This window comes from Cryptomeria japonica, chromosome 3 (genome assembly GCF_030272615.1).
Source record: "Cryptomeria japonica chromosome 3, Sugi_1.0, whole genome shotgun sequence".
Classification (NCBI taxonomy): Eukaryota; Viridiplantae; Streptophyta; class Pinopsida; order Cupressales; family Cupressaceae; genus Cryptomeria; species Cryptomeria japonica.
In genome coordinates, this window is record NC_081407.1 from 317,859,993 (window position 1) to 317,876,253 (window position 16,261).

The 16,261-nt window shown below is 35.0% G+C and overlaps 1 protein-coding gene across 1 annotated transcript; it reads right to left on the minus strand.

Moving 5' to 3' along the window:
- Positions 1-11,694: 11,694 nt before the first annotated feature.
- Positions 11,695-12,216, minus strand: LOC131035929 (LOB domain-containing protein 11-like). Its single transcript, XM_057967701.1, has one exon. It carries the CDS (start codon positions 12,214-12,216, stop codon positions 11,695-11,697), a length of 522 nt encoding a protein of 173 aa, XP_057823684.1.
- Between the last annotated feature and the right edge of the window lie 4,045 nt (positions 12,217-16,261).

The following is a 16,261-nucleotide window of genomic DNA, read 5'->3' on the forward strand; positions in this document are numbered from 1 at the left end:
TCAGAATAAAATATTCAATATATTGCATGTACGTGCAAAGAATGGTATAATCAAAGGACCAATCTTTCTCATAGAGTCCATCTTTGGTAGGTATTGAAAGTGCATTGTTAAATGAACCAATTATAGATCAATTATCATTACTACCTACATTCTAGAATAAAAATATACATTTAAATTAATTGGAAATGCGAAGCTATAGCTTTTTCGTATTGGTGATCAATTTTGGTTCTCCACCTCCACCACCTGCTTGCAAATTTCCAACAAGATTATGTTATTACTAAGCTTCCTAGGGAGTCTATATTGTGCCTTATGAAATCCATCCACTTTGATATAGGAAAATATGTTGAATTAGATAAACTAACATCCCAATTTGGCAACTGCTCTAGTTGCTTCCAATGATAGCCTCTTTATATATTCATTCTCTAGGCACATAATGAATGAATATATAAATGTATCATCAAAAATTGATATAATCCCTCTACCTCTCCTTTACTTAAAACTAGGAATAATGATCATACACTTTAGTTTACCACAACTATATAGTTTCTACTTGGTTTTGTCCATGAAAGTTGACCTAAAAATCCAACAAGTAAACCAAGTAGGAGGTCATATGCAAGTTGGATAACCCTAAAACATCTAATAGTTGTTGGTATAATGAATCATTGATTAATTTAGTACAATCTATCCTTTTAACATCACAAATCTAGAGGATAAAGTAGCACATTTAAGAGTAGAAGTCCTTGGTATTGAGAAGAACAAAGAACCTATTTAGGAGGGTGATGAAATATTTATAATTCTCTTGCAGTTCACTTTTGTGATGATCTTGGCCATTTTTTATATTAATTTCCTCATTTACATAATAATAGGTTATCATTGAGTGTTAGGACCCAGAGGCAACTAAGAGGGGGGGGGGGTAGTGAATCAGTTGTCTATTAATTTCAACCCAAATATAACTTAATCAAACTTGATACATAATACCAGTAAACCAAACTTAATGTTGGTTAACAGATTAATAGTTAATATTAATACCGATGAAACTTAATGCATATAACAGAAAGATAAACAACATCCACAACACATAACACAAAGATTTGTACATGGAAACCCTGTAAGGGGAAAACCACGATGGGAAACCTTACCCACAATCAGATGATACTACTGCAGATAGTATGTGTGTACAAATGGGGTCTGCACATGTAGAAAGGCCAACTACCTAGAGCTCACTGCTCAATCACAAGATGAGAGTCACACTGACTACAATTGGATGATTCAATCCAATGATAATGTACTGCTCAATCTCCAATGTTGGATTCAGTACCGGTTAAGCTCTGTTAATCACCTTCAAACCTTCCTTGAACCTTCTTTATGGTCTGCTCACATGATCTTCAATATTCACACATACCATGTTACAATACCATAACCTTACATACCATATCCTTACATCTCACAAATGAGATCTTACATATATACCAAAACCTAAGACCAAATGTGTAGGTCGGCTCACTAAGAATATTATAATTAAATCATTTACAAAATAAGTCAAGCTGCGATGCATCATGTTGGCTCAAAGTAATTACAACAATATCCAATTGATTAAATCATCTCCATAATGTGTCATGCTAATTTGGAATAGATAATGCATGTCGGTCCATAACCTAGATCAATTTTTCGGTAACAACAAATATGTCAACCCGATTAGACCAATAACCAGAATACCAAAACCAAGTGTCCAAACTATGTCTTTGACATAACCAAGTGATCTCCAGATGATAACAAGTCATCCTTAGTGTCTGTGAACAATATAACCTGTCGGTGAACCAAATACCGGTGATTGTGCATAAGTCACTGAACTTGTCAGTGAACATAATGTGTCGGTTCAACATAACCAAAGATCTCCAGAAGGATAAGTGCAGATAAGTGTTGACATCAATGACCAAACCAATGTAACATATCCATAATACCAACAATCTCCCCCTTTGGTGTTGATGGCAACACAAGATGGAAAAACCATCTAAGTGCCAAAGCAGAAATGCCAAAAACCAAAAACCAACAATCTCTCGAATGGATCAATACCAGAAATCAAAATACAAATGCAGAAAGTAAAAATCTCTCTCCCAATGAATAGTCTCTCCCCAACGGATAATGTTTTTCCATAGATATCTCCCCCCCTTTGACATCAAATGCCAAAGAAATACAAATACCAGATACAACCAGTTCATAGAACCAATTACAATAACCAATTGTTATAACCAACTAATCCCCCTGAGAATTAGCTCTCCTCCATCAAAGCCAGAAAAAGGTTTCTCTGTAAATTCTGTCAGTTTGATGCCAAGCATCAACTATCTAGGTCTCTACCAGTGAGGGTATAACCCCAAGCTGCTCTTTGAGATATTCAAAAGTTTCCTTAGGCAAAGGCTTAGTAAAGATATCTGCAATCTTCTCGTTAGTATTCACATAAACCAATCTCACTTATTTTGCTTCAACATTCTCTTTTAGAAAATTATATTTGATAGAAACATGTTTAGTTTTAGAGTGAAATACCGGATTCTTAGATATATCAATTGCTGTTGAATTATCACAATAAATGATTATAGGTTCTAAGTTACATTTTACCTTTATGTCCTTCAACATTTGTTTAATCCATAACACTTGAGTACAATTAGTTGTTGCTGCAAAATATTTTGATTCTGCAGTTGATAATGATGTACAACTCTGTTTCTTGCTCAACCATGAAATCAATCTGCTACCAAGAAAGAATGCCCCGCCGGTGGTGCTCTTTCTGTCATCTACATCTCCTACCCAATTAGCATCGGTGTATGCACATAAATCAAAATTTTCATCTTTAGGATACCATAGACCAAGATTTGTTGTGCCTTGTAATATCGGAAAATCCTTTTCACTAGTGATTCATGATTTTCTCTAGGATTACTCTGAAATATTGAAACAATACATACTGCATTCATTATATCAGGTCTTGTTTGTGTCAAATACAGTAAACCTCCAATCATATATTTGTATCTTGTCGGATTAACAGGAGTTGAATCATCCTTCAATGATAGTTTATTAGTTGTAGTCATAGGAGTACTTACCAGTTTAGAGTTTTCCATACCAAATTTCTTCAGTAGTTCCTTTAGGTACTTTGTTTGACATATGAATATACCTTTATCAGTCTATGAGATCTGCAATCCTAAAAACAATTTTATCTCCCCAACCATAGACATTTCAAATTCTTCCTACATCTTATTAGAAAAATCTTTACACAATCCATCTTCTCCTCCAAAAATAATGACATCAACAAAAACTTCAATAACCAAGATGTCTTCATTAGTCACTTTGAAATATAAGTTGCTATCAGCATTACCTTTAGTGTAACCAAGCTTCAAAAGATATTTGTCCAATCTAGCTTGCTTTAATCCATATAAAGCTTTCCTTAATCTACAAACCATATCTTTATCATTTGTCAATGAAAATCCATCAGGTTGTTCAATGTAAACTTCCTCTTCAAGATCACTATTCAGAAATGCACATTTAACATCCATTTGATATACTTTATAGTTCTTGTGTGTTGCAAATGCAAGAAATAATCTGACTGCCTCAATTCTAGCTACTGGTGCAAAGGTTTCATTGTAATCAATTCCCTCTTCCTGTGAATATCCTTTACACATTAATCTTGCTTTGTTTCTGATTACTTTACCATCTTCATTAAGTTTATTTCCAAATACCCATTTAGTTCCAATTACATTTTTATCTTTAGGTCGAGGAACCAATGTCCATGTATTGTTCTTTTCAATTTGTTCCAATTCATCTTCCATAGCTTTAATCCAATGTTTATCTTCACATGCCTCAATAATAGATGTTGGTTCAATTTGAGAAATTAAGCATACCTCTTCATTTGTCAGTCTTCCTCTTTTCATAACTCCTTGATACTTATTCCCAATTATCTGACTTTCAGAGTGATTCAATCTTACATACCTGGGTGTGTTCACTTGCTGTTGTTCTTCAGTCACTGTGGAATTCTCTGATGATTCCAATGTGACTGGATCAACATTATGTGTCGGTGCACTCTGTATAGGTTCATTTTTTATCATCTCAATTGTCGGTTCAGAATCCATAGACCTTGAATTTCCTCTAAAGTGTTCATCTATTTTCACATTTGCACTCTCAATGATTTTTTGCAATCTTTTATTAAAACATCTATATGCTTTGCTCTTAGATGAATAACCAAGAAATATACCTTCATCACTTCTAGGATCAAATTTACCAATATACTCATCTCTCCTAATGTAGCATTTGCTTCCAAATATTCTGAAGTACTTAAGAGTAGGAATATTACCAAACCATAATTCATAGGGTGTCTTACCGGTTTCATCTTTGATGTGAACTTTGTTGAAAGTGTAAACCGATGTATTCACTGCTTCTCTCCAATACACATGAGGTAGATTTTCTTCTGATATCATACTTCTAGCTGCATCCAGAATAGTTCTATTCTTCCTTTCCACAACTCCATTTTGCTGAGGTGTCTGGGGTGTTGATAGTTGTCTTCTAATTCCATTCACTTCACAAAATGTATTGAACTCCTTAGATGTAAATTCACCTCCTTGATTTGATCTTAAACATTTGATTTTCTTACCGGTTTCATTCTCTACAAGTGCCTTGAATAATTTGAATTTCCCAAAAGCTTCTGATTTCTCCTTGAGAAAAGTAACCCAACACATTCTAGAATAATCATCAATAATTAGCATAAAGTATCTATCTCCTTGTAGACTTCTTGTTCTTGCCGGACCACATAAGTCAGTATGAATTAAATCAAGAACATTATAAATGCTCTTAAAAGTTGTTCTAACTTGCTTTCCCATTTGACATTCCTTACATACCGGATTATGAGGTTTTACAATCTTAGGTAAATCCCTTACTGCCTTAGATAAACTAATCTTTATAATGCAATCAAAATTCACATGACAGAGTCTTTTATGCCATAACCAACTTTCATCAATGTGTGCAATTAAGCATGTCTTTTTATTGTTATTCAAATGAAAGATATTACCTCTAGTCTGATTACCGATTGCAATTTCCAAACCAGTTTTGTTCATGATTTTGCATTTACCATTCTTGAATTGTAACTAAAATCCCTTTTCAACTAATTGACCAACACTCAAAAGATTATGCTTCAAACCTTCAACATAGTAAACGTTGTCATTATTGTGCTTACCATCAAAAGATATAGTGCCTTTTCCTCTGATCAAACAAGCTTTGTCATCTCCAAATCTTACTAGACCTCCATTGTATTCCCGAAAAGATAAGAATTTACTTTTATCACTAGTCATATGATGTGAACATCTGAAATCTATAATCCATTCATCCTTTTCTTCAATTTTAGCAGCCAAGGCCTGCTCAACCAGTGGAACAGTAGGTGTCGGTTGATATTCTGTTATTGCAACAAAAACCCATCCATTGTCTATTGGTTCTTCATCAGAATCATCAGTATCTCCCTTCATCAGCATAATAACATGATTTGTCTCTATTCTTCTTAAATCTGTATCTCTGATATTCAGGGTTATGCTTGTATGTTCTTTTAGCTTCTTCTCTCAATCTTGCATGTCTATCAGGACATCTAGATGCCATATGACCAGCTTGATTGCAGTTAAAACATCTAAATGGTGCTTTACCTTCATACTTACTTCCAATAGGACCTTTAGGCATTTTCCTTGCTAATAGTGCTTCAAGTTCTTCCAGTTCTTCATTTTCCCTCCTGATATCTTCAAGTTCTCTTGCATAAAGTGCTTTCCAATCAGATTTATTAGATGATGATGATGATGATGATGATGATGATGATGCTTTGAAGGCTAAATCTATTTTAATTGTAGCAACAGGACCGAATTCCTCAAGCTCAAATGCTGAAAGTTTTTCAACCAAGGTATCTCTAGATACTGATGTATTAGGCATTGTTCTCAACTCATTAATAACAGTTACTTTCATTTTATATGTCGGTGGCAATGCTATCAAAACTTTAGAAACAATTTCATCTTCACTTAAGGAACATCCACAGTATTGTATTCCCAAAATAATTTCATTAACCCTTTCCATTAAAGCAAAAATTCTTTCATCTTCTTCCATTTTCAAATTTTCATACCTGACCCAGAAGCATTCTAGTTTTTCAAATTTTGATAGTGGTATCTCCTTCATTCAATGTCTCCAATTTATCCCAAATGGATTTAGGCGTAGATCGGTTTGATAATCCCATGATTTGCTGATCTGACAAGGCACTCAAGAGTGCTTCTCTTGCTTTGCAGTCATTCTCTTGATCCTTACCCAATGTAGGTGGATTGGATTGACCCGGTGTAGGACCAACATAGTCATTCTGTGTAACATCCCATATGTCTCTTCCAATGCAATTCAGATGTGTCTCCATTTTGATCTTCCATATACCATAGTTAGTTCCATCAAGTTTCAGATTTTCCTTCCTGATAAAGTTAGTTGCCATAGAATCTCCTCAAGTTGTTAAAATTCTGCAAAAAGAGGACTTAGTTCTGATACCAATTGTTAGGACCCGGAGGCAACTAAGAGGAGGGGGGGGGGGGTGAATCAGTTGTCTATTAATTTCAACCCAAATATAACTTAATCAAACTTGATACATAATACCAATAAACCAAACTTAGTGTCGGTTAACATATTAACAGTTAATATTAATACCAGTGAAACTGAATGTATATAACAGAAAGAGAAACAACATCCAAAACACATAACACAAATATTTGTACATGCAAACCCTGTAGGGAAAAACCACGATGGGAAACCTTACCCACAATCAGATGATACTACTGCAGATAGTATGTGTGCACAAATGGGGTCTGCACATGCAGAAAGGCCAACTGCCTAGAGCTCACTGCTCAATCACAAGATGAGAGTCACACTGATTACAATTGGATGATTAAATCCAATGATAATGTACTGCTCAAAGTAGCATCTCCAATGCTGGATTTAGTGTCGGTTAAGCTCTGATAATCAACTTCAAACCTTCCTTGAACCTTCTTTATGGTCTGCTCATATGATCTTCAATATTCACACATACCATGTTACAATACCATAACCTTACATACCATATCCTTACATCTCACAAATGAGATCTTACATATATACCAAAACCTAAGACCAAATGTGTAAGTCGGCTCACTAAGAATATTACAATTAAATCATTTACAAAATAAGTCAATATGTGATGCAACATGTTGGCTTAATGTAATTACAACAATATCCAATTGATTAAATCATCTCCATAACGTGTCATGCTAATCTGGAATAGATAATGCATGGCGGTCCATAACCTAGATCAATTTGCCGGTAACAGAAAATATGTCAACCGGATTAGACCAATAACTAGAATACCAAAACAAAGTTTCCAAACCATGTCTTTGACATAACCAAGTGATCTCCAGATGATAACAAGTCATCCTCAGTGCCAGTGAACAATATAACCTGTCGGTGAACCAAATACCGATGATTGTGCATAAGTCACTGAACTTGCCGATGAACATAATGTGCTGGTTCAACATAACCAAAGATCTCCAGAAGGATAAGTGTAGATAAGTGTTGACATCAATGACAAAACCAATGCAACATATCCATAATACCAACATTGAGGAATTTGGTATGCTGTGTGGTTTTTTCTTCACCATACTTTACTACCACCTTCATATGGATTATCATATTAGGCATAAATGGGGAGCCCAAAAAATATCTTAATCACCTCTAAGTTGATATCAAGAATTGTCTAATCTATAATATTTTTTTTCCTTTTGTTCTTCTTGTCATAGGCCTAGGCACAAGCCAACACCAATACTAGAGATTGAAGAGATAATGGAAAAATTGTTGCTTACACCATCCTAAACTTCACTTTGCACTAAGCTATAAATATTCCTATCTCCTTCAACATTAAATCATTCTAAGTATTCTTGGATATCCACATACTCAAGTTCAACGTTTCCAATATCACCCCTTGGATAAAACATCTTGGATGGGAATGGTAGCCAATATATTTGTACTTCATCTCTTTAGCTAGTATTTGTTGTACCTGGATGTATATTTCTAGGCATACTGGAGGCGATTAGTAGAATCAAGAAACATATTATTTAACTTGGCTAGCTCTTGAAAATTAGTAAATAAGTAAACAAACCAAAGAAACAAAAATGAAGCCTCAATAAATATATAAGCCTTAAATATGTTATTTTTAATGATGAGGTTTTAGAGGATCAAAGTTTGGGGTTACAATGTGGATTAGGATCATGCATTAGGTATTGAGACACCAAAAATTTCATGTTGAATAGAAATTCTAAACACTTGCATGAGAAAAAATTACCTTGAAGTGCATAAAATAGGCCTAGAAGACTACCTAGTGTAATATGATCAATCTCAGAACTCAAGATAATGGACCTTGAAATGATTTTAGGGTTTGAAGACTAGAGATACCCCTTAATAGGTTTGCAAATAATATAATGGTGAAAAAAATGCTATTGAAAGGTAAGTGCCTTAGAAATGTGTTAGGGATTAGAGGTCATGAGTATCTCTTCTCAAAAACACAAAATCTCAAAAAGATAGGCCTTGTTAATACATCATAGATTAGTTATTAGGCATATAACCTAACATGTATTGGATTAATTGCTTGAAGGTTTTAATTTGAAATATATAACAAATGAATTCTACTGGGGATTACATTTTACAAAATTCATCTTAATCGGTACCAAAGTAAGGATAAACTTGAAGTTCTCCAAATCTGAAAAAAGATGAGAATTTAAATAAGTATGGTATTTAATAATTTAAGCATTATCTTAAGGTGACATTAGCATGAGATCACTATGCCATCAACTAGAAACCATGGTGAGATAATTTTTTCCAAAGATTATTTAAGAAATATCTCATCATTAGGGATTTGAAAGAATTATGTTAATCATGTCCAAAAGAACAACTTCAATATCCTAAGGAGAGGATGAAGTCATCATGATGTCACCAAGCGAAAAAATAACCATGGACTTTGATAGAAGGAAAGATTTAAAAAGGGCTAGGGCCCATGAGAAAACTAGAAAATAAGGAAAAATTAGAGAAAATGACAAAGAAAACAACAATAAATGAAGAAAAATTGGAAAAGCATCTTAACCAACCTAGAAAAGGCCATGAATGAGAAAAGAAAAAAAACTATCTAATAATAATGAGAGGAGAATGGCAAGGGGAAGAAGGGGGTTAAATCACTTTCCCCAACTACACACACATGGATACACAAAAACACACTTGAGTAATGACAATCACACAACCAATTAACAATATGAAAGTAGACCAATCTATAGGGCATGAGGAAGCACACATAAAAGCAATAATATAAAATAAAAAAGGAAAATGAGCATAAAAGGAAGGGAAGGGAATGGGTAGTAAATTCACCATAAATGTAGAGTTGAACATTAGTTCAAGATGACACATATCCCCGACATTAGAGTTTTAGGGACATCTATGATTATGCAAGGATGAACAACCCTAAGGTTCTAACAAGGTGACATAGCCCCAACAAGTTTAATCTATAATAGATTAGGGTTTCAAAGCTCCCTTTATAGTCACACAAAGATGATCAACTCTCAAAGTTCAATGAGAGGTAAAATACTCAAAATAAACATAAGGAGAAAACGAAGAAAGAAAAGCGCAAGGCAATAAAGAAATAGGATATAAAAAGTAAAAAAGGGAAGGCAACGAGTCCTTGTTTTGTTGAGGTAAAATGAGGTTTTCATATTTAAGACACAACACCTACCTTGCAATTAACTAAAATATATTTAGCTCATAACTTATTTACCTCAAATTCAAGTAATCATGAATACATTTAGGTATGTTGTCTTGGTATGCTTGGTACCACATAAGAAGATAATATCACATATGACTATGCCAACATAATCCAAGAGGCTTTAGAAGTTTATGATGATGAATAATTTTTTGGGAAGCTATTTGAGGAGTTCTTATATTTTATTTATTTTAGAGCTCTTATCATGGTCTTAAAATGGCAACTGATACCATGGGTGCTTCGTGGGTACAACTCTCTATTCTATATAGGTTTCTTCTGGTTTGAGCATATTAATGGGTTCACATAATTATCGTAAGGTAGACTGAGGTAGAAATCACCTACCATGTACATATACTAAGTGGGTGGTTTTGTTATGTTTATTTTGGCTTCAGTTTCTATGTATCTTTGATTGCATGTACCATTTTTGTTTGTTCAAGTTTCTTTTCCTTGTCATGTCAAGTGTTAAACCTTGAGACTTTGTAGCCAAACAATTAAGGAATTGGTCTCATTATCTAAGATTTTGGGTTCATCCTACACCCTTCACAATCATCATCTCTAGTCGAATCTAGATGTTTACCTCACTTTTGAACTTGACAATTTTTAATTGTTTTGTCAAATTGACAAAATTTATCATGTGTTGTCTCTCATTGTATCTATGTCATCCCCAAATGTCCAATCACTATTAAATAATTAACAACTCATGTCCATAGTCAAAACAATTAATAGATCAATCTCATTGTATCCTTAAGTGTCATATTTTCTCCACACCAAGTTGCCACATCTTGTCAAACAAGTTATACCAGTGGAGTTGCAAGTATAAATCATATTTAAAAAATTTGACAAGTTTGTGGCTCATGGTTTAAAGTCATTATAAAGTGATTTCATGAAATAATTTAATAAATTGTTCAATTAACAAAATTATTCAAAATTGACGAATGTATATCTAGTTGATGACTAAGATTGATTACCTCAAGTCATCAAGTTTGAGCAAAAACTTGCATTATTAGTAATATTTGATTTGTCATAACTTTAAATTAAACTCTGGTTATAATTTTTCCACAAACTCAAATTCATTATCATTTTGAGGTTAAAATGATCACATTATGAAAAAAATTACACAAATTGTACATAGATGATTAAAAAGATTTTTAATGGTATGTGACACTTTTTTTATTTGAAGTATAAAAAAATATTATCCATATTTCTTATAATTATTAGAAATGTATTCTTCTTTTAGATATGAATTACTGAGAGTGATTCAAAATATTGAATGAAAAATATTACACAGTTTAATCTACGATTCATTGATAGTATAAAATTCATACAATATATGGAAATAGCCTTTGTCAAAGCTTTCATAAAGGTTTGGTTTGAAAAACAGGTGCCGAGCCGAATTCCACATATTTTGCCACCATTTTAACTGCTTGCCAAAATAGGAGCTTTGGAACACCGTATTGAACTCTACAAAGGCGTAATTTAAGTAGCGGTTTTGTAAGATATCATACTTACATACAATTGCTCTGGTAGAAATTATGTAAAATGTGGAAGCATAGACAAAGCATGCGACCGTTTAACAAAGTGCCTCCAATAGATTTCACCTCACAAGCTGTAATGATTGCTAAATGTACATTTGATACATACAAATGTATATTATCATGCAGGTAGAGTGGGTATTCCAGCCAGGACCTGAGTATATAATAAAACAACTGTAAAAATAATTTCAACCATATAACAGAAGAGAAGAACAATCTACAAACAGATATACTCAATATAATCTTCTTTCAAAGGTATTCTAATCTAGAAGAACAAAAGATGGATACAGATAATAATACTGAGATTAATAATAAAGATCATTAGTACTTGAGTGGAATGTGATATATTCATAATGGATCTCTGGTCTCGGACTGTGGCTTCAAAAGTTCCTCCTTGTTGTTTTCATTGGCAATAAATGCTGCAGTAGTAGCCCCATTGAGTTGTGCCTGCAGAATGGCATTCTCTGCCTGCAATTTGAGAAGCTGCTGATTGACAGTAGATGTACAAGTAAGAGCCCCATTGAGCTGTGCCTGGAGAATGGCCTTCTCTGCCTGCAATTTGGTAAGCTGTTGATGGAGGTTCCAAACAATTCCAGCACACCCATACACAGGATCTCTATGCCTGGCCTTGGCTTCATACACCATGCTGTTCACTGCATCTGCTCTCATCTCCATTGCAATTCCTTCCAGCATTTTAATGATATTACTTGCTCCAAATACTCTGTGAGCCTCTATATATCGCTGTGGCTCATTTGGAGGAAAGAATGGAGCCAGCACGCAGCTTTCTGTACATCTTCTTCTCAGCAGTTTGCATGATGCGCATGGAGATGATGATGATGATGATGATGGGTGTTCCATTTTATCCGCCATTTTTAAAAGCTCAAAGGTCTGGTGCAACGAAATGCGGATGCCAAATAACATTAGGTTAAAAGGAGAAAGCTTGGCGCTTTATACTCCTCCCGTTAATTACAGGAGAAATTGTAATGGAGGTCTATATTTTTATTTTATTTATGTAAAATTAAAGGAGGGCCTTTTAAAAAAGATTAAAAACGATGGGTCATCAAAGTTAGTTACCTATTAAGGCGGGAGATTAAAAATCTTAGTAATTGTAAAATAATAGAGATAATATTGTATATTTAAAAAGGTTTTGTTAGTAGAAAAAGACGGTAGAGACCCAAAAATTTTAACAAACAAATATTTGAAAGTCATTTTGAGTCTCTGCCGTCTTTTTTGAGTCAGGGTTAAGATTTATGTTCTCCTCACTCCTCAGCAATAAAATTTAATTATTTATTAAAATTTTAAATATTTGAAATCAATTAAATGTAAATTATTAATTTGAAATCAATTAAATGTAAATTATTAATTTGAAATCAATTAAATGTAAATTATTTATTAACTTTTAGATTTTAATATATCACTTATTCATTAATTATTAGATTAGACTAAACTTAACCAAATTAAATCAAAAAATATTAAATATACATTTTTCAACATTTTTTTTTTATTGATCTATACATTTTTCAACATTACAATTATTTATATCAAAAATTTATTACAATTATAAATAACTGTAATGTTGGAAAATGTATATTTTATATTTTTTGATTTATTTTCATTAAGTTTATTCTAATGTAATGATTAATGAATAAGTGATATATTTCAATGTAAATGTTAATAAATAATTTGCATTTACTTGATTTCAAATGCATGTATGTATTTATAAGGACTAAACTTAATTATTAAGTTATCTATTCATTATTTTAACTTGATTTATCCACTTACAAGGACTCATCTTAATTATAGACAACACCTCTCTTTAGATATTGTTCTAGAAGTCAAGGTGAATAGGCTTTGGACATCAATTTATTTGCTATTATTTTTGTGTGTAGGTTCAAATTGGTGAGTATGGTTCAAATCCAAGAAAGGCTAGATTAGTTCTATGCGAGGCACAAAACTAAAGTAGAACATTAGACATGAGTTCAATGATATAAGGATGTTCATCTAGCATCTTTTAGGGTTCTAATAAATTGGTAGATTTATCCATGATGGGTTATTAAAAGGGATATTCATCAAGCTTAGAAATAAGTATTATTGTTTTTATTTGTTTAAACTTTGCGCAATTATTTTAGAAGCAATTAATCATTCCCAATTCATTAAATTTAGGATTAATTGATTGATTATTTTTTTGCCTTATATTAATTTAAAATATGGTCATTTATTTTTCTTTTTTTTTTATGAATAGGCATGCACTATATTAAAAATTTAAAATAGGATACATGTTCACAAAAAAAAGGTGGGTGGTAGAGAAGCACACCTTGGAAGTCCACACAGGCCTAGCCTGGAAATAAACATTAAAAAAGTCTAATGGGCCTAGCCTAGAATAACATCAATAGATTAAAAAACAAAGAAAAGGCCCTCGGGCCACTAGAGCTTGATGCCTGTAGAGGGTAGAGGATCATGGTCATCTGAACGACCCCACCCAGAACCAAGGGTGGGGGTGACGTCGAGAGGAGCCCAGCCATTGTGCTCTTCAGGTTCTTTTTCTTTGTCTTCTTCTTCATTTCTATGGGGAGAAATGACCAATGCCAGCCACGGGAGAGTCTTGCCAGAGGACCATCCAGAGTCAGCAAGAGGATGGGCACTCGACCACCCGAAAGAACTGGCAAGCCACACAAAAGCACCACCACCAGGAGCCGCTGCTCCTCCCAAAGGCCACCCGTGGTCAACCAGAGGAGGAGGGGAGTGAGAATGTCGGCGAGGGTGAGAAATCTGCAAAGAACCTTATGAACCCTACTAAGAGGCATGAGAGCGGTTGCACCGCTGACCCCAAGGTGGTGACTGGGCACGGGAGGAAGTGGGCGATGGTGGAACATGAGCCACCATGCAAGGAGCATTAGCCTAGTGGTCGAGGAGCTCCTGCAGGTGAGAAAATTCTAGTGCAACTTTGTTATCTTGCACTTGTATCTGCATAAACACAATAGAGAATATAGTAGCTTTAGAATACAATGAAACATATTTATCCATTTGCGTATGAGAAAAAATGCTGGAATTTCTATCTTTCTAGATATGAAATAGAATCTCCACCTTGAAACTATGCTAAAGCTGGGAAAATTTGGAGGGAAAACCATGAGAGTCCCCCAAAAGAACCACATGCCATGAAAAGGGTTCTGGTCGGAAAGGTCGAAAGAAATCATGAATCCACTGCCAAAACTGTTGGGCTCTAAAACTGAACCAAAAGAGATGTTTGAAAGACTCGGGCTACCCACAAAATGGGCAACGAGGGTCAACAACCCCAAGATGAAGGAGCCACGACCCCACAGGTAAGCCTTGGAACAAAATACACCAAGAAAAGTGGGAAAGCTTCAGCTCTATTCTGCCAGACCAAACGACTGAAAAATGTTTCCTCCAAACATGGAGAAGAGAAAACAAATGCCACCCGAGGTTCAAAGAATCCACCATCGGAAGATGAGGCGAAAGCCAATAATAGCCCAGTCGAGGCTTATAGCCCCGAAAAGGGGTATCTAGGTACCACTTCCAATCCTTCCACCAAGGTCTGGTACCATGAATGCCAACCTTGTGAAGCATATCAGAGGGGATAGCACTCAACAAGGTCTCAAAAGTGGCCTGGTCTTGATTAGAAATCCCAAACAAAGGGCGAAAAGTCTCCCAAGAGGAGATCCGCATAGTGGGTCTATGGAAAAAATGTTGCACAGTCTGGATGCCTTTTTTGTGAAACCAGAGAGCCTTAATCCCAGGAATTCTGGCCAAAGGTCTGCCATTTAAGGTAAATAGAGGAGACCACCAAATATTATGGAGATTAAGGGAAATCCCATCCCGAAAGCCATCTCCAACCCATCGAAGCCACGGTTTAACCGCCTCCCAAGCTCTCTAGATGCTCTTAGCAATGAAGGTCCCCATGATCTGAACAGGCTCCCTCATAACCAGAAGGGTTTGTAAGCCAATACCTTTCCACACAGGTCTATGAAGCAGAAATCGAGACTGAATGTAATGTTTGAGGAGGATTTTCCAAGATTTAGAACTAGAAAGAGCTCTAATCACCCATTTGACACACAGGGCTATGTCCTGTCTCTGGTAGAAAGAAAACCAAGGCCACCCAGATCATGAGGAAAGAAACAAAATTCCCAAGTGACCCTATGAAAGCCTCTATGAGAATCTAATGAGGACCAAAGGAAGTCATGAAGGATTTTTTCCAACTTTTGATAATAAGCTTTAGAAGGAGCCCAACAGGAAGAATAATGAACATGGGTAGCAGCCAAAACTTTAGAGCATATGTGGAACTTTCCTGCAAGAGAGAGAGGCTTGGTAATCTAGTAGGCCAACATTTTTTCAATTCGAAGCAACACAATAGACCAAAGCTTAGCAGGGGAAGCTTCAAAGGCAAAAGGAATACCCAGGAAGCAAAAAATTTCCCCTTGAGAAAGCTAGTCGGGAAAAGGCAGAGTAGACTACCTGTAACAGAGCATCTTATGCCACTGAATGGCTGACCCAGAGGCAAGGTAGAAGGTATCCAAATAGGCCAAGGCTGCTTTAATATTATCCTCATCCTCTAGAAGAGTGAGGAAGGAATCATCAGCGAAATGACAATTGATTAGCTAAGACGGGGAATCAGGCAAAGATATCCCCTGAACAAGCCCTTGTGAAGTAGAATGGGCAAGTAAGTAGCTAAACCCTTCAGTAGCAAGAACATACAAGGAAGGAGCTAAGGGACAACCTTGACGAATGGAGAAAAAAAGCCCAAAAATCTGAGACTGGCGGCCATTGATGGTGATACAAGCAAAAGCCTCAACAAAAAGCATCTCCACATCTTGAATGAATTTGGGACCAAACCCCAACACGGCTAGCATAGCCAAAATAAAAGGCCATTCACTATGGTCATAGGCCTTGGCAAAATCAA

Excerpts from the sequence above, each read along its gene's own strand:
- LOC131035929 (XM_057967701.1), bottom strand. The coding sequence starts at position 12,216 with ATGGCGGATAAAATGGAACACCCATCATCATCATCATCATCATCTCCA.